Source organism: Eptesicus fuscus, chromosome 5 (assembly GCF_027574615.1).
Source record: "Eptesicus fuscus isolate TK198812 chromosome 5, DD_ASM_mEF_20220401, whole genome shotgun sequence".
Taxonomy (NCBI): Eukaryota; Metazoa; Chordata; class Mammalia; order Chiroptera; family Vespertilionidae; genus Eptesicus; species Eptesicus fuscus.
This window is the reverse complement of record NC_072477.1, coordinates 95,295,433-95,323,078: the sequence shown is the minus strand read 5'-3', so window position 1 is coordinate 95,323,078 and position 27,646 is coordinate 95,295,433. Positions and strand designations below refer to the sequence as shown.

At 42.7% G+C, this 27,646-nt stretch overlaps 1 protein-coding gene across 2 annotated transcripts in view; it reads right to left on the bottom strand.

The window, feature by feature from the left end:
• The window catches only part of ODAD2 (outer dynein arm docking complex subunit 2), a 208,601-nt gene extending 191,929 nt beyond the window's left edge, over window positions 1-16,672 (bottom strand). For both annotated transcript variants that reach the window (XM_054716588.1, XM_008150416.3), the window contains exons 1-2: window positions 16,449-16,672; window positions 10-167 (exon numbers count right to left, since the gene is read on the bottom strand). In XM_054716588.1, coding sequence (XP_054572563.1) covers window positions 10-167; window positions 16,449-16,672 — 382 coding nt within the window. The remainder of the gene's footprint in view (window positions 1-9; window positions 168-16,448) is intronic.
• Between the last annotated feature and the right edge of the window lie 10,974 nt (window positions 16,673-27,646).

Below are 27,646 nucleotides of genomic sequence, written 5' to 3'. Positions count from 1 at the left end.
AAATATCACCTTCAATGCATGCTTGTGCTTCCTTCAGCTTTGTATCTTTAGCAATCAATAACAAGCATGACAGCTGCCCAAAACTCCTAACTTTAATTTGCGGTACAGAAAGAAATAGCAAAGGCTGTCCATTTTCATCAGATTCTTCTGATTTGACTGTTGTTGCACTAAAAATGAAAAAAAGGAAAAAAGGAAAGCTTAGAGTTACCTGGATGTCAGAAGTTAAATTTAAGATATTTTGGCAAATTATTCCCACGTTATCATTATAAAATAGAGAATATAAGTACCACTTGTTAGAAGCTCGTCTATTTTCCCACTTTCATCCACTCTCAGACCCTTAAAACCCCACACTTATTAGCAATGATAGTGAGCAATATGACATATCCAGGAAGAAAACTTTAAGCAATTTCTTAAAAACCTACACAAACTCAACCACTTTTTTGTTTTTATAACAATACTAGAGGCCCATTGCACAAAGATTCGTGCAAGAATAGGCCTTTCTTACCCTGGCTTCGCTCCCGGCCGCCCGGGAGCCTTTGCAAGTCTTTGCTCCCGGCCAGAGCGCTGCTCCTGTAGCTCCCTCTGCCCCCGACCCTCTCCCTCACAGCAGGCATCTTTCCCCACCCAGCCGCTCCACACCTGTGTATGCAAATTAACCCACCATCTTTGTTGGGTTAATTTGCATACTCACTCCTGATTGGCTGATGGGTGTCGTGGGGTGTGGTCAATTTGCATATTTCTCTTTTATTAGTGTAGATGTTCAACATCTTTTAAAACCATTCATGTTTTGAGGATTTCTAATGTTATATTTATACAATCATTTTAATTTATTGATTTTAGAGAGAAGGAGGGAGAGAGAAGGAAAGAGAGAGAGAAAGACAGAAGATTTGTTGTTCCACTTATTGATGCATTCATTGGTTGATTTTTGTATGTGCTCTGATTGGGGATCAAACCCACAATCTTGTCATATCGGGATGACAATCTAAGCAACTGAGCTACCTGGCAAGGGCTATACAATTTTTATACCACATCAATTAATGGTTAGAAATTTTCTTGGCTATTCTGTACTGTTTATGAACAAAAAAGCTATATAAAAAGACAAACAAGATCCTCTCTATAGATTATTTTCCCACTCCAAACACCTTAATTAGGTTTACTCTAGGACTTTAAGCAGTTTTTCTAAATGTTTTTTTCCTGATTAGAAATTATTGGGTCTCCTATATCTGTATTTCTGTCCATTTTGATGATTTTTTTAAAGTCAGCATTTAAATTTTTTTAAGATTTTTTTTTTATGACAGTGATAGTTCTATAGGTTTCTACTACTTAAAACATTAATTAAACTTGTTAGGTTTTTTCATTACATACTGATATCCCTAGAAAAATTCCCACATCTTAAGATCTAATCTAGCATATTTTAAATTGTAATGCAGATAAATAGATGTGAAATATTAACAGTTCATCAGAAAAAGTAAATCTGACGGACTCAGACTATCTACTACTAACACTTTTTCACTAGAATAGAAACAAGAGCATAGAAACTGTAGGAGTCAGAATAATGGCTTCCCCCAAATGTCCATGTTTTAGTCCCCAAAACCTGCGGATACGTTACCTGACATGGCAAAAGGGAATTTGCAGATGGATTAAGTTAAGGATCTTGAGATGGAAACACTACTCTGAAATATCTAGGTTGATCCAATGTGGTCGAAAGGATTTTTGGGAAGGCAGGCAGAAGGATGAAACCAGGGAAGGTGATGTAACAATGGAAACAGGTCAGGGAAATGCAGAGCTGCGAGGCAGGGCATGCAGGCAGCCTCTAGCAGCTGAGAGAGGCAAGAGTGAATTTCCTCAGCCCCCAGAAGAAACACAGCCTGCCAACATTCATTTTAGCTCTGCAGACTCATTTTAGGGTTTTCCCCTCCAGAACAGTAAGATAAGAAAGCTGTGTTGTTTTAACCCATTACGTGTGTGGTAACTTGTTACAGCAGCAATAGGAAGCTATGACAGGGACTTTTTAAAGTCTTGCCTACTGCTCCATCCAAAGTACCTCACACAGTAACTGCACACAGAAGGTGTTCAACCATTATAAGAGGAATGAACGAACAAAATGTTTTCAGATCTGCCAGTGATGTGCACTGTGTACAAAATGTACATTTTCTCTAAAATAAAACTTTTGAAGTAATGTCCTTAGGCTAGAGGAGATTTTTTAAAGGCCTGTAATCAGGGCTGGACACTAGTGCTAAGTGGATGGTGAGAGAACTAAGTTACAGGCCGAATGAATGCCAACAATATCAAGCTACTAACTTAAGAAAGTAAAACTCCTTCTGGAAAAAGGGAGAACTAAAGGCACAGGTGACATTTTTCATTGCTCCTACCAGTTGAAACCTGTAACTCAGAGCCAGCTACATGGAGGATGTGGAAGAGCAGGTTTCAATTTCTGAGCTCACAGTTTCTCACAGCTGGAAAAAAGAGCTCTTAGAAAGAAAAATGCTGCACTCACCTCATGAACGTCAAGAAGAATGTGCTGTAAATGAAATCCACTGACCTGATCAAGAAACTTTCAACTGGAATTGGGAAGGGAGCTAAAAATACTCGGCAGGAAAATGTCTTGTTTATTTAGTCCCCAGTGTCTAGTTTAGAGTCCAGAACATAGTAGTTACTCAATAAAAGCATTTTAAAATAGGAACATAGGACATAAGACGTTCAGAAACTATTTAGCAATTCTCAGGGACGAAAAAGCAAAGAGCCCAATAACAAAAGTATGGCAATGAAAATTTTATCTAAATACAATATGTTAAGGTTGGAAATAATTCAGCCCTTCATGATACTGATCAGAAAAACAAGGATCAGCAAGGTATGACTTGTGAGTGATTTGGGCATTACTGTGGGGAAGAGGGCCACTGCTCAGGCGTCCTGACTTCTCATCCATACAGAACTCTTACCAGCATATAATTTTGTCCCAACTCATCATGAGACAAAGCAAAGCAAGATTCACAACTAAAATATTGCAATATTAAAGTAAATGTGATTCAAAAATTACAGGTCTACTAGATGAAAAAAGAACAGGTAACGTTTTTAGAAAGGCATTCAGAACGCTTACCCAATTTATAAATTTCAAAGCTAGATTCTAAAAAATCAAAGCACCCCCGCCGTGTGTACCACCAACAGATGGTGTTGCCATTGAGTGGTGTCACCTGTCCTTAGTTTACAGTGGATTTGGGCTTCATTCTGAGTTGTTTCAGGAATATTATTAATCTCATCCTGACAAGAACAAAAGCAATTGAAAAGAGTAATAAAGAGACCTATGATTTCCATTAAAATGAAAGTAGAGACTCCCCCGCCCCCGCCCCTCTGCAAATTGAACATGAAGAGATGATGACAAATGTTATTACAGGTTGAGCAGCTGTACACTGGAAATGATTCTAAAGGAAAGGAATGAATCCTGCAACATGTGCAAAGCGCTGTGCCTGTGTAGTCAGTTAAAAGCAACCTGCAAAAAAGGAAAGAAGATAGTTGATGAAATGTAAAACCTTTTCAGTGTGTGACTCAAAGATCAGTTTCAATGTCAGATGCCAGTAAGCCTAATGAAGACGGCTGATCAAACTTCCACTGGCTGTTCCAGAGAGTGCCTTTGGAAATGCACAACGTCAAATAAGAAGTGAGGCCTCAAGCATAAATATATTCCCAAAAATATCTGTAGACGTAAAAAGAAAAAGGGGGTTAGCTTACCTACTTCAACCAACTTTCTCTGTAGATAAAACTGACCTGAATTTGCAACAGGAGGCTGAGAGAAGGTATAGGAACAAGAATCTGCCTTTATTCTAAAACATCCAAAGATATTCCTATTTAGCAGAAACACATACAGAGACTCCAACCCCAAATCCTTTATAATGGCTTTGGCCATGCACATGCACTTACAGACCTGAATCCTGTCTGGAGACAGCTTCCCCTCTTTAAAAAAGTGCATACGTGGTGTACTGAGGGCCAGCTGCTAAGCAAGAAGAGTGTATGGAAACCAAGAATAAAGTAGTTTGGGCAGTTTTAATAATACATTCTTCTAGCCCAAGCATGTCAAACTCAAAGGCTAACACAGGCCAAATAAACAAGGTTTAAGTTTATGTGGGCCGCAAAAAAAAACAAAAGCTTAAATTTTCATAGAAACATAGGTTTATTTCGGTAGAGACATGCTGAATACAAAGGGCTGAAATAAATGAGTAACCGTTAACATAAAATAATAGAACACTTAAATAAAAATTAATATTTTTTCTTGAACATTAACTTACCAGACACTGAATAACTGCACAAATAAGTGTAACGCAAATAAACCTATTTTTCTTGTTCTCCAGAAGCGAAATATTTCCTGTTGCGCACACCAAACAAGTCAGTCCAAGACTAATGATGTGGCAATCAGCTGCTAAAATATTCGCTGCTAGTATTAGTGGAGAGAAATGGTGCACCTGTGCGTAAGGCATGTAAGGGAAATGCATGCAACATGATTATAGTAATCAGTCATTAGCAAACGTTGTAGTTCGTTATTAGTAATTATGTATAACAGGATATTGTAAAAATTAAGTTATGAAATTTTTATTAAAGTGTTTCTTACATACCGTTATATTGGCTGGGCCGCAAAAAATATTCCTTGTGGGCCGCATACAGCCCATGGGCCGCGAGTTTGACATGCTTGTTCTAGCCATTGAGGCATCTCTGCTTTACATCATTTATTATGTTGCTAGATGTACTAAACTCCAAGTTGCTATGGGTTGCTGATAGCTCTCTGGTTTGGGAGGGAAGTGGTGGTGGAGCAAGGGGTGTGATGAAGACCTAGTTATTAAAGCATTTGGTATTTTCCTTATTTCCGAACTCTCAGCTATATCCTTTGCCTTCTTCAGAGCAATCAGTACCTATCTGGTGTTGATCAAGCCACATTGGCATGATTGCTTCAAATACAACAAGCACTGCTCTCAAACCCTTTTCATCCCTTCCAACTTCAACAATATCATCAATAAAGGTCACAAACTGGTCCCAAGATGACTGCAGAGCAGCTGAAAGTAACACACACCTCTTCCTGGTGACAAACCAGATTTACAGCTAAAATTTAATGACATTTTTAAAAATATATTTTTATTGATTTCAGAGAGGAAGGGAGAGGTAGATAGATAGAAACATCAATGATGAGAGAGAATCATTGATCAGCTGCCTCCTGAACGATCCGGGATCAAGCCCACAACCCGGGCATGTGCCCCTACCGGAATCAAAACATGACCTCCTAGTTCATAGGTCGATGATCAACCACTGAGCCACTGCGTCTGGGCCAGCTAAAATTTAGAGCAGTGAATCTCAATAAACAATGAAGGACACCTGAACAGGAGTATTATATGCAAGGACTGAAAAAGGAAGCTGCACAGAGACTGGTGATAAGGGTGTACTAGTAGATGCAGAGGGGGCTGGTACCTACACCCAGGGGCAGCGGCTAAGAAGCCGGAGAAATACTGTGGCTGCAAAAGTACCTACAGAGGAAAGTGGGGTCTCAAACCCATGCCAGGACCCCCAAACCAGAGCACCAGAGCTGGAAAGAAGAAACTGCATAGCATCTGGCAGCAAAAATAAGCAGTTACTATGTCTGCTGGAAAGAGGAGGGAGTCTGCTAGAATCCCAGGTGCCTTAAGGGCCAATGCGCGGGGCTCGCTCTTGGGCACTCACCCAGGGCTCTGGTAGAGGGAAGGAGATTCGGCGCATACAGAAGCCACAGGGAGAAGATCTGGGTGGCATAGTGCTGGAGATCAGAAGGCAGGCTACTGAGGTCCCAGTCAGAGTCAACATCCCACACCACCCTCAGGCACCATCTTCGAGGGTTGAGCACTTCTATTCTTACAGCAGCAGCTGAAGGAAGTGCCCTAACCCCCGCCTCCAAACACTGGTGACACCACCCGGCCAAGCTCAAGTCCTGCATAAAGGTCTATAAGCTACACCCAACAGGGACCTGAGGTGCACTCTTTTTCTGGAGAAACTACAGGCAAACTCTCAGATGATCATTGAACTGAGTGGCTTGGGAACAAGGGCCAACCTTTCTCTCTCCCACAGGTTAGGCAGGCGCCACCCAAATGGAAGACTCCCTTGTCAGGGTCTCTGGTGTGTGCTTCAGAGCTAGGAGGCTAGAAGCTCTCTATACAACTCTCAATGGCAGTGCAACCCATAATGGGGGGCTGTGTTGACCTGTTCCTCCAAACTTTGCCGGCACCATGCTGCCGGTGCAGCACAACTCAGAATTGGGACATTTGACACAACCCCTCCAGAGCCTTCCATCAGGGTCTCTGGTGGGGTGCTGCTGAGCTAGGAGAAGGCTAGCAGCCAGCTCCCCTCCCAAGGGCCCATGAGGGGAGGAGGATGTAACTCAGCACTGTGACGGAGCTCTCCGTCAGGGTCTCAGGCAGTACGCTGCAGAAATACAAGGAGGCAAGCAGCTCTCTCCCCTCCCAAGGGCTGGTGCCACCTGAAGGGGAGTGCTGCCCTGATTTATTGCTCCCAGTCCTGCTGGAGGGAGGCAGCAGGGAAACCCCGCCGGCCCCATCCCGCTTGGCTCCGTGTTGAGGGGAAAGGAGACATTTCATCTCAAAGGAACAGAATAGACATTCTTCTCAAGTGCACATGGAACATTCTCAAAGAGAGACCACATGTTAGGACACAAAGTAAGTCTTAACAAATTCAAGAAGATTGAAATCTTATCAAGCATAGGCTCAGATGACAATTTCTAAAACTAGAAATAAACCAAAAATTAAAAAAAAAAAAACTCAAAAACATTCAAACACATGGAGGCTAAATAACAAGTTATTAAACAATGAATGGGTTACCAATGAGATCAAGGAAGAAATAAATAATTATGTGGAAACAAATAAAAATGAACAAACAAAAACCCCAAATCTATGGGACATAGCAAAAGCAGTCCTGAGAGGAAAGTTCATAGCATTAAAGGTGTACCTAAGAAACAAAACAAAAGAAATTATTAATAAATGATCTAACCCTAACAAGAAAAGCCCAGAGAAAGTAGAAGGAAGGAAATAATAAAGATCAGAGCAGAAATAAATGACATAGAGACAAAAAAACAATACAAAGAATCAATGAAACCAAAAGAAGTGCTCAAACAATAGAAGTGCTCAACCCTCGAAGATGGTTCTTTAAAAAGTTAAATAAGATTGATTAACCTTAAGCCAGACTCATCAAGAAACAAAGGGAAAAACCCAAATAAATAAAACCAGAAATGAAAGAGGCAAACAAACAATTGACATCACAGAAATACAAATGATTGTAAGAAACTGTTATGAACAATGATATGCCAACAAATGGAACAACTTGGGTGAAATAGACAAATGCCTAGAAATATACAATCTTCCAAAATGCAACCAGGAAGAATCAGAAAACCTGAATAGGCCAATAACAAATAATGAAACTGAAGCAGTAATAAATAAAACTCCCAACATTTAATTTTTTTTTTAATTTTACTAGTGTTTCATATTTCTTAGTATATATTCCTAAAAGTGGGATCATTGGGCCCAACGGAATTTCCATTTTTAATTTTTTGAAGAAAAAAATACTGTTTTCCATAGTGGCTGCACCCATCTTGCATTTCCACCAGTAGTGTACTAAGGTTTCCCATTTCTCCATATCCTAAACCAGCACTTGTCATTTGTTGATTTGTGGATGATAGTCATTCTGAAAGGTACCAGGTGATACCTCATTGTTATTTTAATCTCTCTCATGATCCGTGACTTTGAGCATTTTTTTATGTTTCTTGGACATCTGTATGTTCACTTTGGAGAAGTGTCTATTTAGATCCTTTGCCCATTTTTTAATTGAATTGTTTGTATTCCTTTTGTTAAGTTGTATGAGTTCCTTATATATTTTAGAAATTAATCCCTTATCAAGTGTATCATTGCCAAATATGTTCTCCCCTACAGTGGGCTCCTGTTTCATTTAGTTGGCGGTTTCTTTTGCTGTGCAAAAGCCTTTATTTTGATGTAGTCCCATTTGTTTATTTTCTTTAGAAGTTTCCCTTGCCCTAGGAGAGGTATTAGCAAACACAATGAAAATGGAACTGCCATTTGACCCAGTAATCCCACTTCTAGGAATACATCTTAAGAAACCCGAAATACCAAACAGAAAGTATACACTGAGTGGGCAGATTATTATGATCTCTGAATGCATAATAATCTGGCCACTCAGTTTATATCCCATATAATAAAAGGCTAATATGCAAATTGTCCCCTCGAGCAGGAGTTCGACCAGCAGGCAGGCCGGCCAACTGCCCATGTCCCCTCCCCCTGGCCAGGCTGGCCGGACCCCACCCGTGCACGAATTCATGCACCGGGCCTCTAATATATATATACTGAGTGGCCAGATTATTATGCATTCAGAGATCATAATAATCTGGCCACTCAGTGTATATGCACCCCTATGTTCATAGCATCACAATTTATAATAGCTAAGATCTGGAAACAGCCCAAGGGCCCATCAGTAGATGAATGGATAAAAAAGGTTGGTATATTTATACCATGGAATACTATGCAACTGTTAAAAAGAAGGATCTTTTACCCTTTGAGACAGCATGCAGGGACCTGGAGAGCATTATACTAATCAAAATAAGTCAGTCAGAGAAAGAAAAGTATCATATGATCTCACTAATATGTGGAATCTAATGAACAAAATAAACTGATAAACAAAATAGATCCAGATACATAGAAGCATGGAACAGACTGACAAATATCAGAGGGAAGACGGGGGTTGGAGGGTGGGAAGGGAGAGATTAACAGGGGAACTTATATGATTATACTAGAGGCCTGGTGCACGAAATTCGTGCACGGAGGGGGGTTGTCCTTCAGCCCAGCCTGTACCCTCTCCTATCTGGGACTCCTCAAGGGATGTCCGACTGCCCGTTTAGGCCCGATCAGACATCCCTCTCACAATCCAGGACTGCTGGCTCCCAACTGCTTGCCTGCCTGCCTTCCTGATTGCCCCTAACCGCTTCTGCCTGCCAGCCTGATCACCCCCTAACCACTCTGCTGCCAGCCTATTTGCCCCCAACTTCCCTCCTCTGCCGGCCTGGTCACCCCTAACTGCCCTCTCCTGAAGGGTTGATCACCTCCAACTGCCCTTCCTTGCAGGCTTGGTCCCTCTCAACTTCCCTCCCTTGCAGGCCTGGTCCTTCTCAATTGCCCTCTCTTGCAGGCCGGGTGCCTCCCAACTGCCCTTTTCTGCTGGCCATCTTGTGGTGGCCATCTTGTGTCCACATGGGGGCAGGATCTTTGACCACATGGGGGCAGCTATATTGTGTGTTGCAGTGAAGATCAATCTGCATAGTACTCTTTTATTAGATAGGATAGAGGCCTGGTACAGGGGTGGGGGCCAGCTGGTTTGCCCTGAAGAGTGTCCCTGATCAGGGTGGGGTACCCTTGGGGCATGGGGTGGCCTGAGTGAGGGGCCGGTGGTGGTTTGCAGGCCGGCCACGCCCCCTGGCAACGCAAGCGGAGGCCCTGGTATCTGGAATTTATTTTCCTTCTACAATTGAAACTTTGTAGCCTGGAGCAGAGCCAAGCCTGGGGCTCCCTCCGAGGCCTGCAGCCATTTGTGTTTGGGTTATAATTGAAACTTTGTTGCCTTAAGCGGGTGGGCCCAGCCAGGGTGTGCAGAAAGCTTTGCTTCCCCTGTTGCCGGCGGCAACCCTGGCCTGCTCTCTCAAGCTCCATTCTGCCGCCATTTGTTTGAATTTGTTTACCTTCTATAATTGAAACTTTGTAGCCTTAGTGGAGGCTTAGGCCTGCAACCGCTGGCAGAAAGCTTGGCTTCCTGTGTTACCTAGGAAACCTTGCTCTCTGTGGCTGTAGCCATCTTGGTTTGGGTTAATTTGCATGCTCGCTCTGATTGGATGGTGGGCGTGGCTTGTGGGCGTGGCTTGTGGGTGTGTCGGAGGTATGGTCAATTTGCATATTTGTCTATTATTAGATTATATGTAAAACCCATGGACACAGACAACAGTGTGGTGAAGGCCTGGGAGGGGCAGGTGTGGGGTGGAGGGGGTCAATGGGAAAAAACAGGGGAACATCTGTAATACTTTCAACAATAAAGACAAATTAAAAAAAAAAAAAAACTGCTAACAAACAAAAGTCCTGGCCTGGATGGCTTCACGGATGAATTTTACCAAACATTCAAAGAAGAACTGACTAATACCTATCTTCTTCAAACCATTCCAAAAATTCAAGAGGTGGGAAGACTCTTTTTATGAGATCAACTTTATCTTAATTCCAAAACTAGATAAAGACACTACAAAGAAAGACAATTATAGGCCAATATTCCTGATGAACATAGATACTAAAATCCTCAATAAAATATTAGCAAATTAGATGCAGCAATCTATATATATAAAAGCCTAAGTGATGGTTACAACTGGTCACAATGACACAGACGCTCAATGCAGGAGCTTCCCCCTGGTGGTCAGTGCGCTCCCACAGCCAACCTCCCATGGTCCCTCCCCCCAGCCGGCCGGCCCAAATGGACCCCAATCACCGGCCAGGCCAAGGGACCTCACTGTGCACAAATTCGCGCATGAATCCTCTAGTATATTAAAAAGATCATACACCATGATTAAGTGGGATTTATTCCAGGGATGCAAGGCTGGTATAATATTCATGTATAAATATAAAAGCCTAAGCAAACGTTCCGACAAAACAACTGGAACGACCGGTCACTATGATGCGCACTGACCACCAGGGGGAAGATGCTCAATGCAGGAGCTGCCCCCTGGTGGTCAGTGCACTCCCACAGCAGGAGCGCAGCTCAGCCAGAAGCTGGGCTCACAGCTGGCAAGCACAACAGCGGGAGCCTCTCCCGCCTCCGTGACAGCACTAAAGAGCTGCGAGCACGGCGAGTGGCGAGAACATGGTGCAAGAGCAGTGAAAGAGCTGCTCGGGCTTCTCCCCAGCCACCTGCCACTTCGTGCACTGCCACATCCCTCAGGGGATGTCCAACTGCCTGTTAAGGCCCGATCCCTGCAGGCCTGGTCTAAACCGGCAATCGGACATCCCCTGAGGGGTCCCAGATTATAAGAAGGCACAGGCCAGTCTGAGGGACCCCCTCACCATGCACAAATCTGTGCAACGGGCCTCTAGTAAATCAATAAATGTGACACAACATATAAACAAAATGAAAGATAAAAATCACATAATCCTATCAATAGATACAGAAAAAGCATTGTATAAAATCCAGCACTGATTTTTGATAAAAACTCTTACCAAAGTGTTAATAAAGAGACCATACCTCAACATAATAAAGGCCATATATGAAAACCTACAGCCAACATTATACTCAATGGGAAAAACTAAAAGTGTTTCCCTGCAGATCAGGACCAAGCCCAGGATGTCTGCTTTCACCACTCTTACTCAACATAGTACTGGAAGTTCCAGCCACAGCAATCAAATAAGAAGAAATAAAATGCATCCAAATTGGAAATGATGAAGTGAAACTGTCATTATTCACAGATGACATGATAGTATATATAGAAAACCCCAAAGGCTCCACCAAAAAGCTACTAGATCTAATATATGAATTTGGAAAAGTAGCAGGATGTAAAATCAATATCCAGAAATCAATAGCATTTCTATACACCAATAATGAACTATCAGAAAGAGAACTAGGAAAACCATCCCACTTACTATTGTAACAACAACAAAATGTGAGGTACCTAGGAATAAATTTAACCAAGGAGGTAAAAGACCTGTACTTGAAAAATTATAGAACATTGAAGAAGGAAACTGAGGAAGACACAAATAAGTGGAAACATATACCATGTTCATGGATTAAAAGAATTAACATCATTAAAATGTCTATATAATCAAAGAAATCTATAGATTCAATGAAATCCCAACCAAAATACCAATAACATATGGCACAGATCTAGACCAAATATTCCAAACATTTATATGGAACCAAAAAAGACTCCAAATAGCCTCAGCAGTCTTGAGAAAGAACAAAATTGGAAGGATCACAATGCCAGATATCAAACTATATTACAAGGCCATAATAATCAAAACAGCCTGGTACTGGCATAAGAACAGGCATATTGATCAATGCAACAGAACGGAGAGCTCAGATATCAACCTCTATGGCCAACTAATACTTTACAGAGGCAAGAGCATACTGGAGCAAAGATACTCTATTCAATAAATGGTGTTGGGAAATTTGGACAAATACATGCAAAAAAATGAACTAGACAAACAACTTACACCATACACAAGAATAAACTCAAAATGGATAAAAGACTTAAATGTAAGGCCTGAAACCATAAAGACCCCAGAAAAGGACATAGGCAGTAAAATCTCAGACATCTGTCATAGCAATATTTTTGCCAATATATCTCCTAGGGCCGTGGTCGGCAAACTGCGGCTCTTTGGCCCCTTGAGTGTGGCTCTTCCACAAAATACCACGGCCTGGGCGAGTCTACTTTGAAGAAGTGGCATTAGAAGAAGTTTAAGTTTAATAAATTTGGCTCTCAAAAGAAATTTCAATCGTTGTACTGTTGATATTTGGCTCTGTTGACTAATGAGTTTGCCAACCACTGGCTAGGGCAGTGGTCGGCAAGCTGCGGCTCGCGAGCCATGCGGCTCTTTGGCCCCTTGATTGTGGCTCTTCCACAAAATACCACGTGTGGGCGCGCAAGTACAGTGCGATTGAAACTTCGTGGCCCATGCACAGAAGTCGGTTTTTGGCTCTCAAAAGAAATTTCAATCACTGTACTGTTGATATTTGGCTCTGTTGACTAATGAGTTTGCCGACCACTGTCCTAGGGCAAGGAAAACAAGGAAAAACATAAACAAATGGGATTACATCAAACTAAAAGCTTCCGCGCAGTAAAAGAAATCATCAGCAAAATGAAAAGGGAGCCCACTCTATGGGAAAACATTTTCGCCAATCTGATAAGGGGTTAATTTCCAAAATATATAAAGAACTTATCCAACTAACAACAGGAAGACAAAAAATCCAATTCAAAAAGGGCAAAGGACCTAAATAGACACTTCTCCAAAGAGGGCACACAGATGGTCAATGGACATAAGAAAAAAATTTTTAATGCCACTAATCATCAGAGAGGTCCAAATTAAAACCACAGTGAGATAGCATTTCACACCCACCAACAACAAAAGGTGCTGGCGAGGATGTAGAGAAAAGGAAGCCCTAGTGCACTGTGGATGGGAATGCAGACTGGTGCAGCCACTGTGGGAAATAGTATGGAATTTTCTAGAAAAAATAATAATGGAACTGCTGATTGACCCAGCAATACCACTACTGGAAATATATACTAAGAATCCTGAAACACCTATCAGAAAGTATACATGCACCCCTGTGTTCATAGCAGCATTGCTTACAATAGCCAAGATCTGGAAACAGTCCAAGTGCCAGTAGATGAGTGGATAAAAAAGCTGTGGCACGTTTACACAATGGAATACTACGTGGCTGTAAAAAGGAAGGAACTCTTACCTTTTGAGACAGCATGGATGGACCTGGAGATTATAATGGAAAGTGAAATAAGTCAGTCATAGAAAGACCAATACCATATGATCTCATTTATGTGGAATCTAATGAAAATAATCTGACAAATAAAATAGAACCAGAGTCATGGATACATGATACAGACTGACAGATGTCAGAGGGGAGATGGGTGGGGAGGACAGGATGAAAGAAGGTGAAGAGAATAAAGAACATGTAAGCACAGCCCGTGGACACAGACAACAACATGGTTAGGGCCAGAGGGAGGGGAGGGCAGGGCTTGGGTGGAGGGGGGTAAAAGGGAGGTAAATGAGGGACATCTGTAATAATTTCAACAACAAAAAATAATAAATGTAACAAATAAGTCTGAAGATAGAAAACTTGGCCCAAGGAAAAGTTGCATAGTAAATCTGACAGGAAGGGGTGGTTCAAAACACACATGGTGTCAAAATATCAAAACATCCCACTTAAGAGGCAACACTGTACATAGAGGCTGTGTACAGAGATACATAAAGCAAATAGAGAAATGGAGATGCATTTGAGGTGGGTAACCAGCCCACCTAAGGAGGCCTCAGATGTGCTCATGTTTGCACTTGGAACATAAAATTAGAACAGAGGCAAGATACAATGACAATTGTGATACTCTTCTGACACCTGCTTAATCTATCTTTGTAGATTAAGTCATTCATGTTTGTAATTAGTTTTACAGATGCGTTTATCTTTCAAAGGTTAAAAAAAAAAAAGAATCTGTGATATTACACTGAACTTACTTAAATGGGAGCGATAAAGAATGACAAGCTCCTTGGGAGAAAGTAACCATAGGCAGTTAGAAATAAAATACAATTTTAACAAATATTTTAAAAATTCAGAGAAGGTAGAGCATATCAGAACTAAAGAGCTTTTAAAATGCAGTTCAAGAATGGTTTAACAATTCTAAAAATAAAATTCTGAGTTTATTCCCACAAATAACCCCAAAGGGAAAAAATGGAAAAGGCATTCATAGGAAGTTTGGCTAGTTAGGGAACTGTTCTTGATATGTCAGACTTTATCTTTTTTAAAAAATATATATTTTTATTGATTTCAGAGAGGAAGGGAGAGGGAGATAGAAACATCAATGATGAGAGAGAATCATTGATCGGCTGCCTCCTGCACGCCCCTTACTGTGGATCGAGCCCACAACCCAAGCATGTGCCCTTGACTGGAATAGAATCCAAGACCCTCCAGCCCATATGCCAATGCTCTATCCACTGAGCCAAACCAGCTAGGGTGGTATGTCAGACTTTAAAAGTTCATATATCAGAATGCCTGAAGTGGAAAATAAACTGAGGCTGACTGAAACAAAAAGAGATACATATAAATTTATATATACTTATCATAGATACTTATAATCTATAGTTGTATAATATATGACATTCATATAACATCCTACCTAATAATAGACAAATATGCAAATTGACCGTACTTCGCTATGCCCACGATTGGCCAGGAGGCGCGGGGGGGCAGGGCTCAGGGTGGTCGGGGTGGCCGATTGGGCCAGTGTGACACTGAGCTCGAGTCACCAGCGGCGGCGCGAGCTCAGCATCTGCGCCATGGCTATGCTGCGGCATGAAGGGGCCTCTGGGACAGCGAGCTCACGTCCCACCACGGACCATCAAAAGCGGGGGAGCTGGGTGCCTGTCCGCTAAGGCACCAGGCCTTTCAGAAGCCTCCGCCGCGCTAGAGGCTTCTGAAAGGCCTGGTGCACCAGCGGACAGGCACCCAACTCCCCCGTGATCGAAAGCGAAAGCGTGTAGGGGACCCTACACGTGCATGATTCAATCATGCACTGGGCCTCTAGTCCTATATAATAAAAGCATAATATGCAAATTGACCGAACGGCGGAACGACTAGGCAGGGGGTGGGGCCAGCGAGCAGGTGGCACCAGGCCAGCAAAGGTGCATGCCAGTTGGCAGAGGGAGGGGACAGAGATTGGGTGGGGAGGCGGCAGCAAACAGCGGCAGCAGAGGGGCGATGGGTGAGGGGCGATCGGCCAGCCTGGTTGCCTCCCACAGAGGGAGGCCAGACTGTGGCTTAGGACATCCCCTGAGGGCTTCTGGACTGTGAGAGGGTACAGGCCCGGCTGAGGGACACCCCTCCCCAGAGTGCACGAATTTTTGTGCACCAGGCCTCTAGTAGAACAGATAATGATATTTATATAAATTACACAAATTTATATAAAACTAGAGGCCTGATGCATGAAATTCATGCAAGAGTAGGCCTTCCTTCCCCTGCTGTCAACACCAGCTTCCTTCTGGCACCCAGGACTCGGGCTTCCCTCACAGCCCCAGCTTCGTCTGGAAGGTCTTCTGGAAGAACGTCTGGTCTAATTATCATATTATGCTTTTATTATTATAGATTTATATTTTAGCTATGTTCAAAAAAGATAAATTGACAGCTTACTGGGTAAAGTGGAGGTAGGATTTTCTTTTTTTAACCTCAGATTTGGAAGGTTTTCATTTGAGGGCAATGTTTATTGTTAAGAAGTCTCTCCCTTATATTGAGCAAAATTTTCCATTCTACCTCTGCCACCCCAGAAATTGATAGATTTAAATACCATAAGGTATGTCTACCTCAGAGGTCACAAAAGCAATGCCTACTGGTGTCTGGCAGGTAATATGGGTGAGTGGAAAGGCCAGACATCAAACAATAGCTAATGTTGAGAGTGTGGTGACCTGGAGAATGCTTCCCCTATCAAAAGAAATTCAAATTCAAATTGAAAATTAGTGTGTTGCCCAAACAAAATATCCTCAGATTTCACCTGAATCCCTGGGTTAGAAGATTTCTAGGATTAACAGATGTTAAATGACTTGCCCAAAACCCACTATCAATCAATAAAAATAAGTACAATGAAGATAGTCAATTCTAGAAGCAATCAACTGGCTTACCTGACAACATAACCTGATTCAAATGCTGTGGGCTCCAAATCTGTCTTCCATTCAAGTGGTTCTACAAAAACATATTTTGCCTCTTGGGGATGTTTGTAGATAAAACTCTCCGCAAACATAATAATTTCTTTCAATATCACTTCATTTAGAGGAGTAATTTCCAGGGCTCTGGTTCCATATCCAGTAGCAGTCCACTGCACTAACCTTGCCAGGGCCACACCCATGAGTCCAACAACACTCAGAGCTGAGCTTAGCACACACACTACATCAGAGTAGAAAGAGTTAGAACAAGACAACAGCATCTACCTTTTCACTGGACATTTTTTCATTTTCAATATTTTAAGCTAGTACTACCCGACCCACATTCTGTTGAGTCATCATAGAGGTTGATTTTTTTTAAATTATCTAATTGCTCAATTCAATAAAATAGTTAATTTTTACAGAACCAGCTTTAAGTAAAACTGACTACTACTTAAGGATTTTCCAATCTCTGTCTGCCTTGAAATGAATACTTTTCTCATTTCCTTGGGCCTAAACGGAAATAGAAAACTCCAAAGTGGAAAAAAGAATTGGCCTTTGATTTGCAGTTCTGTTGGGGCTGAAGGTAAAGTGAGCAACACTCTTTTGAGCTGAGCCAGCCATTGTTTAGAATTATTCTATTAATTCTGTTATCCTGACTTTCTTATAGTCATTACATCTGCAACAGTGCAATGATGACTGATAACATGATTCTGAAAGCTCTGAGAGTCACTCAAATGCCTTCTGAATCAATTGGAAATAGAATAAGAACATAACTGTAAAATGTAATTTTAATTTTCTCTAAAAATTGGTATACCACATATTGACATTATAAACCAGTGTCAATCAAAATACTGTATTCTCTGCCCATATTCTCTTCCCAGAATGTTTTATTGTAATTTATAACTTCCTTAAGAGCAAATGTGAGAGATGTAAGGACAAAAGAGAATCTTTATAGGCTGTTTATCAAAATTGGTTACTAAAAAAAGTCTAGCATTAAAATTTAAGACAGAAATTCAAATGAAATAAATATCATTTTGGCTAAATTTGTCTTTAAAAGATTTTTAGAAAGATATCATTTTCTGTAATATTAAATAAGAACCAAGGTAGAAAACAAGTTCTGGCATTAATTCATAATGGTTATTTATGATACATACCGTATTAATAAAAAGATATTATATTTTTTCACATAATCTATACTTGCTTGTTTCCCCATCTGTAATAACACAGATCATTAAAATCTTCCAGGATATTAGAAGAATGGTTATAAAAGTTAAATATAGAATATAATTAGCATTTTCCCTCACATCATTATTACAAAAGCAGAGGTAATAAGATTCTACAAAAATGAGTTGGGGATTTTACTTTCTGTAAATCTTGAAATTCAGTAACAGGGACATCTAGATGAGTGTTTCTCATGGGGCAATACTGCCTGCTGAGTAGCAGTACAGAAGTATTAGTACAGACTGTTCATCACCAAAAGGAGAGGATGAGGACATCATTGGCATTTAGTGATGAGAGTCAAGAATGCAGATGTCCTGCAATATGCAAGACAGTCCCCCAGAGGGAAGAATGCTGCTGCAATCTCCAACCATCTAGTAGATGAAAAACTTCAGATCACAAGGTATTTTTTCACAGTTTTAATATACACTGGATTTTCCAGGATTGCAACTATCATATAACTCTAAAGGAAGGTCAGATATACTTCGTGTTACATGGAACTTTACCAAGAGCTCAGCATTTTGGAAATCACAACATTGATGACTACACTAGTCACACAATTTAAGTTTCAAAGACATGTCTGTATCAGTTTGCACTTGGAGCTACTACATTGACAGTAATTCTATATAAGGCTGGAGCATATGACTACTTCATTATCTATGCCAATATTTTATTATAATTATTTTTCTTTTAATTCTCTTTTATAATTTAGTTTGGGTACTATAGATATTTAAAACTATACACATATGTAGGATTATTATCTATAATTCTGATTTCAGAATAGCAAAGCAGACATCTACACTAATATAAGAGAAACATGCAAATTGATCGTACCTCTGCCATGCCCACCATCCAATCAGGAGCGAGTATACAAATTAACCCAACCAAGATGGCTGTGGCCACAGAGCGAGCAGGAGGCTTGGGTTTCCCTGGCAATGGAGGAAGCCAAGCTTCCTGCCCACCCTGGCTGGCCCTGGCCTCCGCTCAAGGCTACAAGTTTCAATTATAGAAGATAAATAAATCCCAGATACCAAGGCCTCTGCTTGGGTCGCTGGGGGGCATGGCTGGCCTGCAAACCACCACAGGCCTCTCGCTCAGGCTGCCCCATGACCCAAGGGAACCCCCACCCTGATCTGGGACACCCTTCAGGGCAAATCAGCCAGCCCCAACCCGTGCACCAGGCCTCTATCCTATCTAATAAAAGAGTGATATGCAAATTGACCATCACTCCAACACACAAGATGACCGCCCACATGTGGTCAAAGATGGCTGTCCCCATGTGGACACACGAAGGCCGCCACAAGATGGCTAGCAGGGGAGGGCAGTTGGGGGCGATCAATCCTGCAGAGGAGGGCAGTTGGGGGCGATCAGGCCAGCAGGGGAGGGCAGTTGGGAGGGACCAGGCCTGCAGGGGAGAGCAACTGGGAGGGGCCAGGCCTGCAAGGGAGGGCAGTTGAGGGGAACCAGGCCCGCAGGGGAGGGCAGTTAGGGGTGACCAGGCAGGCCTGCAGGGGAGGGCAGTTAAGGGTGACCAGGCCTGAAGGGGAGGGCAGTGGGGGCAATAAGGCTGGCAGGGGAGCAGTTAGGCATCAATCAGGCTGGCAGGGGAGTGATTAGGGGGTGATCAGGCTGGCAGGCAGAAGCAGTTAGGGGCAATCAGGAAGGAAGGCAGGCAGGCGAGCAGTTGGGAGCCAGCAGTCCTGGATTGTGAGAGGGATGTCCGACTGCCCGTTTAGTCCTGATCTCGGGCCTAAACGGGCAGTCGGACATCCCTCAAGGGTCCCAGATTGGAGAGGGTGCAGGCTGGGCTGAGGGACACACACACCCCCATGCACGAATTTCGTGCACCGGGCCTCTAGTTACAACATATTTGCTATAAAAACTGAGTATCACATCAGATAGTGCTAAGACATATAATATGTATATATGTACATATTTATGTACATGTATATATAAAAGTGCTAGTAGAATAAAATATATACAATTAGGGTACAAATTTATGCATTTGCTGTAATATTCCAGGGTATTGTTTCTACTGGGAAATTCCGAACACAGAAGCATGAACCGATGTGAATGTGTGACACTCGTGAGTTTCCCAGTATTGTGAGAATCAGTGCAAACCACGAATAAGTGCAAATAGGTTTATCTTATACAGAAAGGCTTAGATGGACAGTTCTGTTTGTTTTCCATTTTAAGCATAACAATTGGTTTGTGGTCCTATATAGCAAAAGCATGTACATCATTTCCTTCTTGTACCTTTTTCAAGAAAAACATGAAATTACATAGATTGCATAAGGCTGTGGCAGTCAACATACCATATAGCAACTCCCTGGAAGACACTTAAAGATCTAAGAAATGAAAAAAAAAAAAAAAAAAAAAGTCTTTCATCATGATAAATTTTTATAGAAATTTAAGTGTAACATATTTAAATTTATTTAAATTGTTTTTCTGAATCTAGCAAACCAGGAACTGCAGCAACGGACAGGCTTGGCTGAAGAAGATTGGTTAGCAAAGGCCTAAGAAAATCTCAGGGGGGCTATGACTATCCTAAATTGGAGGAGCTCTATAAAGGTCTTCTTTTAAAAAGAGAAGTGCTTTGCAGGCCTAACTGAATGGGTTTTTAAAAGAAAACAGGATGATATGGTGTGTTTTTTTCATTTAAGTGAGAAATTTCTGAGGGCTTCTTAATTTAACAAGAGAACCAAAACTATAGCACCTGTTCAACTAATTCCAGTGGTGGTCAAAAATGATAGGTACAACTCAGCAAAATACAGAAACTGACACTTCTTATCCAGACGGGCTGCTGCCCAGGTACTACCCATTGCCAGTCCACGTGTGCTTCTGGCCTGAGCACCATGGTTAAAACGAATGCATGTGAATACATAGTACAGATCTTTGAATGAAAGTTAGGTGTTAAAGGCATTTAACAACTAAAAGGGCAAAGGTTTCTGTGCATGTCTGTTTCTATAAGCTGCAAAACACTTTGCACTTATTTCCCCTACTAATCGAATAGGTATGATTTGTTTTCCAAAGGGTCAGTTACAGGCTTCCAGTATCTATAATAATAAAAGTGTAATATGCTAATTAGACCGCACAGCCAAACGACCTTCTGGTCGTCATTCCCAATGAAGCTGTGGTGGTGGGCTGAGGCAGAGGTGGTTAGGGATGACAAGGCAGGCAGGCAGGCAGGCAGGCAGAGTGGTTAGGGGCGATCAGGCAGGCAGGCAGAGTGGTTAGGGGCAATCAGGCAGGTAGGCGAGCCGTTAGGAGCCAGCAGTCCCAGATTGCGAGAGGCATCCCCCAAGGGGGTCCCAGATTACAAGAGGGTGCAGGCCAGGCTGAGGGACACTCCTCCCCCCCCCCCATGCACAAATTTCATGCACCCGGCCTCTAATCACTAACAAAAAGAAACCCATTCGTGTATAATTTCTGTAACACCTGAGCAGAAGCAAAACAGAATTCTTTATGAGGCTACGGGAATGCAAGCATCCACTCTAAGATCTAGAAATGTGTCTGGTGACATCCATTGGGATTCAGTACATATCCCGACATTCTGAGAATTATAAAGCTATTCAGTGAGACCTACAGAAAAGTTAAAATTTCAGAACTGACGTTAATGGCGTCCGAGTTGGAGGATACGTTTCCGAGGGTGCAGGGGACAGGCAGGCAGGGTCAGGCAATTTTCTATAAGACAGTATAGAAAGAAGGAGGAGGCAAACCTGCAAGGGCCAAGGAGAAAGGTGCCGGAGGCAAGAAAGGCAGGAAGGCGGCCAGACTCGTAGAGGGAGCAGATAAGGAGAGGGGGGGTCGCAGGCCGACGAAGCAGGAGGTCCCCGGGCCCCTGCAAACCCCAGGGCTGGGCGGGGAGGCCGGGGTTGGATGGGGGAGAGATGGAGAAGGGGAGGGCGGCACTTGAGCTGAGGAGAGAACGGGGAGACCGCTAGAGGGACTGGAAAGGCGGCCCCCGACAGCAGAGCCCCGCGCCCAGGCCCGCACTCACCTGCAGCGCCCACGGTGCGCGCCGGCCGGCCGGTTGCTAGGACGCGAGGTAAACCTCGGGCGCCCGCCTGCGCGCCGGGTTTCTCCGCCCACCGCGGTGCGCACCGCCCACCGAGGGGAGCGGGAGCCCGCCCCGCCCCGCCCCGCCGGCGTCCCGGGGGCGCCCTGCCCGCACGGGGCGCCCACCCCTGCTCCCCCAGGTCCTCTCCCAGGCCACAGTGTTCTTGCGCCTCCTTCCTCGTGAGCTCTCACTTCACCAGGTGGGATATGGTTAACTTAAGGTCACGGGCAGTTAGGGATTTTAGCAGCAACTTAATAATACAAAGACAACAAAAAAAGAAAATATTCGTTAGAAACGCCGTTTGGTGTTTCTCCACAGACTTCCAGACAGCTGTTCTGTGGAGTTCTACGCAAATCTTAATTGAGTTCTCCAAAATAGCGCAGGGGCTCTCACAGGATAGTTGGTGCTCTGGAAGCAAATGTGTTAGAATGCTCGAATACCTTCTGGAAAAGCAGAGGCTGCTCTTCAGTAGCCTAGTTCGGAGAACCGGAGTGAAATGAGAACATGTCTCCATATTTTTTAGTACTTTTTACCTTTGTCCATAAGAAAATCTTGGATCACACCAGTAGACACTCCAAGAAGAGTCCAAACCATGTAAAACCAGCAGGGGCCAAGGGAATGGGGAAAAATATTTGGAGGAAAAAAGAGAATGAGCCATATACTATCTTGGGAGTGTGTGTGTTGGGGGGGGTGGGGGGAGGGTGCGGGCGGGGAGAGGGAGAGAGATACACTGAGTTTTTAGGGACCAGCGCTAGATCATTTAGGGGGGTAGACTATTTAGGAACTAGGACTGGATTATTTCCCTAAAGCCAAAGAGGCAGGTGCGCAATGCTGTTAGGGCATTCATTACATGTCAGGATGTTGTACTACCCCGGCTCAAAGACAGAGCCTCTCTGCAGGCAGGTAGAGAAATGAGATTGGGATATCTGGCCTTTGTTTGGGGTTTCGGGGTTCTTTCCTTCCCTTTTTGAGAATATGAAAGTGGCTGGAGTGGAATCATTTTGCCTGAAAGGGCCTCTACCTCCAGAGAAGTATAGAGTTGCAGATTGTGTGCCAGTAGATATATAATCTGAATTTTTAAAATAGGTAGATTCCACTCTGAGACAACCACAGCACCATACCTATAGAGTTGATTCAGGTCACCAACTGGTGAGGGTCAGAGTCCACCCTTCAGAGGGGGCTCGGGAGCAGTCCTAGACGTAGGGAAACTCCTTTGAGTACTTTATTTCACTTGAGGTTCTAATCAGCTATATCATATGAGAGCATTCCCGGGCCCAGAGATCTCAGGACTAGTGACTTTGATTTGCAAAGCTGGAAAAAGCCAGAGCCCACCAAGATCTGAGCATCTGTGTCCTCATTTACAGGCATGCCTTGTTTTACTGTACTTTGCTTAGTGTGCATGTTGCATTTTTTTTCTAATTGAAGGCGAGATTCTCCACCAACAAAAAGATTATGAGTGGCTTTATTGTGATGGTCTGGAACAGAACCTGCAATATCTCTGTGGCATGCCTATACCAAATTTATGCGGAGTGTCCGAATCTACCATTGCTTAATCTTATAGCAAAATTTGAACTTATTAACCTGAGGGGGGAAATTGTAATAATATAAGTTTATAGAATTCCCATCTGCCTTATTCCAATGTTTCCTTGCCATTTTGAAGAACTAACTTGATTGGCCTTCAGCTCTCAGCTGAAGTGACTACCTCCACAGAGTGCTGATTACCCAACCTACAAGGCCTCACTCCTAGTGGGACCTATCTCAGCTAGTCTGTCTTATTGCTTGTCTCCTACCACTACAGTGAGCTCCAAGAAATAGTGACCTTTTCTTTCTTTTTCAAATCTAGAAGAGTGACTGACACAAGGAAGGAGCAAAATTGATTAATTATCTGGTCAAAGATGGCTTGCTACCCAACATTCTTTATTGAGCCAGACACCGGAAAGGTAAGGCCCGCATTTCCTTGCACACAGTTGATAGAGCCAGTTTGATGGTTCTAAGTGGCAGTGTTCTGGAAAAGAGCCTTTAACACATAGCACACCCAGGAGCTTGCTGTAGCAGAGGCCTTTCCAGCACTGTCTGCAGCTAGAGCATGGGCATGTGACCCAATTCTTCCAATGGAACTTTAGAGAATGTGCCAAGGGCTTCTGGGAAAGACTTGAAAGTTTTTGGCCCATCCCTGCAACTTTATGTCAGTTAAATGTGCTCTCTGTACTACCCACGCTGGCTCAGGGCAGCTCCTCTGGTGCATGGTAGAGTTCAGGCACAGATTCTGTCTATTTGTCTGATAGGGCTGCCATAACTGGGCAGCTTAAACAACAGAAATACATTGTATCCCATTTTTGGAGGCTAGAAGTCCAAGATCAAGGTTGTTCAGGGAAAGGGGTTGTGAGGGCTGTGAGGGAAAGGTCTCTTCCAGGCTTCTCTCCTTGGCTTTTTGATGGGCATCTTCATAGTCACATGACATTCTCCCTCTATGCCTGTTTCTGTGTGCAAATTTCCCCCTTTTCTAAGGACACCAGTCATATTGGATTAAAGCCCACCCTAATTACCTCATTTTAACTTGATTACCTCTATAAGACCATATCTCCTATAGGTTATTATTTTATTTATTTTATTTTTTGTTACTCCTTACCAGAGGATATTTTTTCCATTGCTTTGCAAAGAGAGTGGGAAGGAGGGAGGGAAGGGAGAGAGAGAGAGAGAGAGAGAGAGAGAGAGAGAGAGAGAGAGAGAGAGAGAGAGAGAGAGAGAAACATCGATGTGAGAGAGACACGCACATGCCTGGACCAGGGGACAGGGTGCAGGGAGCAAACCCACAACCCAAGTATGTGCCCTTGACCTGTAATTGAACCCGAGACCCATCAGTGTGTTGGCGGATGCTCTAACCACTTTGCCACACTGTTCAGGGCTAAGGTTGTATTTTGAGGTACTGAGACTTCAGCATATGAATTTTCCAGGGTGTAGGGCACAATTGAACACATAATATTCTGTAAACAGAGGTGTCAGCAGATTTCAGGGGCCCATTTATCTGTGTTACACTAGGTGTGAGGCAGCCAACAGAAGAATTTACAAAAAATAAAACATAAATAACCAGGAGAAGGTGATAGGCAAAGTTGGTTTCAGTGTTCAGTACCTCAATCAGGAAAGGACTGAGGCAGGTGGAACCTCATAAGCCTTATGGGAAAGTACAGTCACTTACATTGTACAATAATGGAGTTAGGTCTCATTATAGGAGGAGATTGCCTCCCAATGGCAAAATTTTTCAGGTTTCAACAGGAGTTCTGATGATAGAAAATATTATGAAATCTGATATAGACCACATTCCCCAGGTCCTACCTTCCCTTACGATTAAAACCAACAATCAAAGAAGTCCAGCCTCGACTGCTTCCCTGTGCCCAGAGATATTTCTCAGTGATACACACTGCAGACCACGGCCCATGGTTTGGAAGTGAAATGACTCCTTCTCTTTAGATTCTCATCTCCTAGACATTCAATGATTCAATAAATGCTCTTTTGGATAACAATATGTGCCTGGCACTTGTTGGCAGGACTGGATTATCCAATCAGGGTAATACATGCCTCAGAACAAGAGACTCATTTTATAGCAACAGAGATGCAGCAATAGGCTTCTGACTATGAGAGCCACTGGTCTTACCGCGAACCCCATTACCCAGAGGCAGTCGTTGCATTAGGATAGTGGAATGATCTGTTAAAGTCCCACCTGTGCCAGTATGGCACAACACCTTGCAGGGTTGGGTCTCTATAATCCAAGATGTGGTATAGGCGCTGGATTCACAGTTGACAGACAGGTAGTGCAATTTTCCCTTAATAGCTAGAATTTGTGGGTGTGCAAACCAAGGTGTGAACCTTCTCACCTTAACTCTCAGTGACCCACTTGTGGAATTTGGGTTCCCAATTCCCACAATCCTTGGGCTCTGCCAAGTTAGAAGCCCTGGTTCCCATAGGGGAATTGCTTCCAACAGGGAGTACAGTAAGGGTTCCATTGAACTTGAAGTCCATTGAAGCTGTGACTGCCACCTGGCTACTTTGGGGTCCTCATGCCAGTGAACTAGCAGAACACCAAAAACAACAAGGAGTTATTGTGCTAATCAGGTCATTGACTGACCATGATTACTGTGGTCAGATGCTACCACCAGGAAGAAAGATGTTTAGAACCCAGGGGCCAAAGGGTCAGGGGACTTATTTGGCCAACTCTTAGTACTACCATGCCTTGCAAAAACTGTGAGTAGCAACCACAGCCTGACCAGAACAAACCAAGCAAAGGTACAGACTCCTCAGAAACAAAGCTCTTGGTCATCTCAACAGGCAGGAATCCAAGACCAGCCGAAGGACCAGCCATGGATATTTAGAATACATGATCAGCTTCTTATTTCTGCCTGTCTCTTCTATTTTCTACCTATAGTTTCACTCTAACCCTTCAGGTGAGAAAGAACAGAGAAGCAAGAGGAGGGAACAAGATAAGGAAACTTCTAAATATCTGCCCTGTCAATAAGCTAGCTCTGCATTCTCTGCATGAAGCCTAAAATGACTTTCTCTTGGCTTTTCAAAAACCTTGCATTGTTGGTGCCCTTCCCATTGTTTTTCACTCCATTCCCAGAACAAGCTTCTTCATTCTGACTACAGTTTTGGGAATCTAGCAGTTCATACATCTACTGTTTGTTGAGGTCTTATAGCTGCCATCCCACCTCCTCTAAAGCCACTAGTGTATTTCTCCCCTGCCCGCCAGCCTAAATCTGGTCCACAGGAAGCACACACACACATTATTTGCCCAACAAACTCTGGAAGTGCAGATCTATCCCATCACAATAGAAGCTTTCCTCTACTTTATAGCCGATTCCACTATACCTAGCCTGTCACTCATCCCCCAGGCTTGTCCACAGTGTCCTACCCCACTCCCAAATGCACAGGACAAAGGACACATATTAAGCTCACTACGTGGTTTCCGTAAAGTCCTTCTTCTTCCTTTCTTCTGAATTGAGGTTGGGGGGCAGGTGAGTAGAGAAGAGATGACTAGCACAGCTCTCTCCAAAAAAAACAAAAAACCTCCTCCCTGGAAATCCACTCATTTCCCTTCAATATGGGTGAGTCAGGAAATTGACTTTCCAGTCACAGACTTTATAATTTTACATCTCATTCTAGGACCTCACTCTGGAATAAATTCGCTATTGTATTTTGAATCCCCACGTCTTGAATTAGTGAAACAAGTTCAACATATTATTTCTTAGGTATATGTACAAATTGTGGATAGTTACACAGCTAATCAATAATATACATTGCCTTAGAGAGTGAATGAGTAGGGAAGAATTACTAATTTTTATTTATATACCTCTTTATTTTCTGATGTGTTATAATGAGCCTGTGTTCTGTAGTAAAAAAAATAGGACAATATATGAAACAATAGACATAGGACATCTGAGTAAATTTAAATCATATATACATATATATTTATTACAATTAGATCATAAGTCAAATATCAAAGTGTAGTAGATTATTTCTTATGTATCAAAAAATGATTTTGATTATAAAGTAAAGCTATAGGATAGCCTTAAACATTCTGATTTAAATTAACTTCATGAAAAAACGTGTTTAATCTTTATCTTATATTTATATGTAATGCAGTTGATTGGCCTTTTAACTGGAAAATTTGAGTGAAAAAAATAATCAAAATAACTGGAATCTCAAATTGAATTTGTTGAGGAATAGGGCAAGCATGCTTCAGTACTGTCTAAAAGAAAAAGAAAATAAACCGAGAGAGGTGCATTCTCTTCTCAGTTTGAGCAACACCTATATAAATGATAAAAAGTGGTCTATATGATTAATTAAACCTACATGCTACATCACTAGCCTTACAGTCATATATGGGCATTGTGCACATCCCATA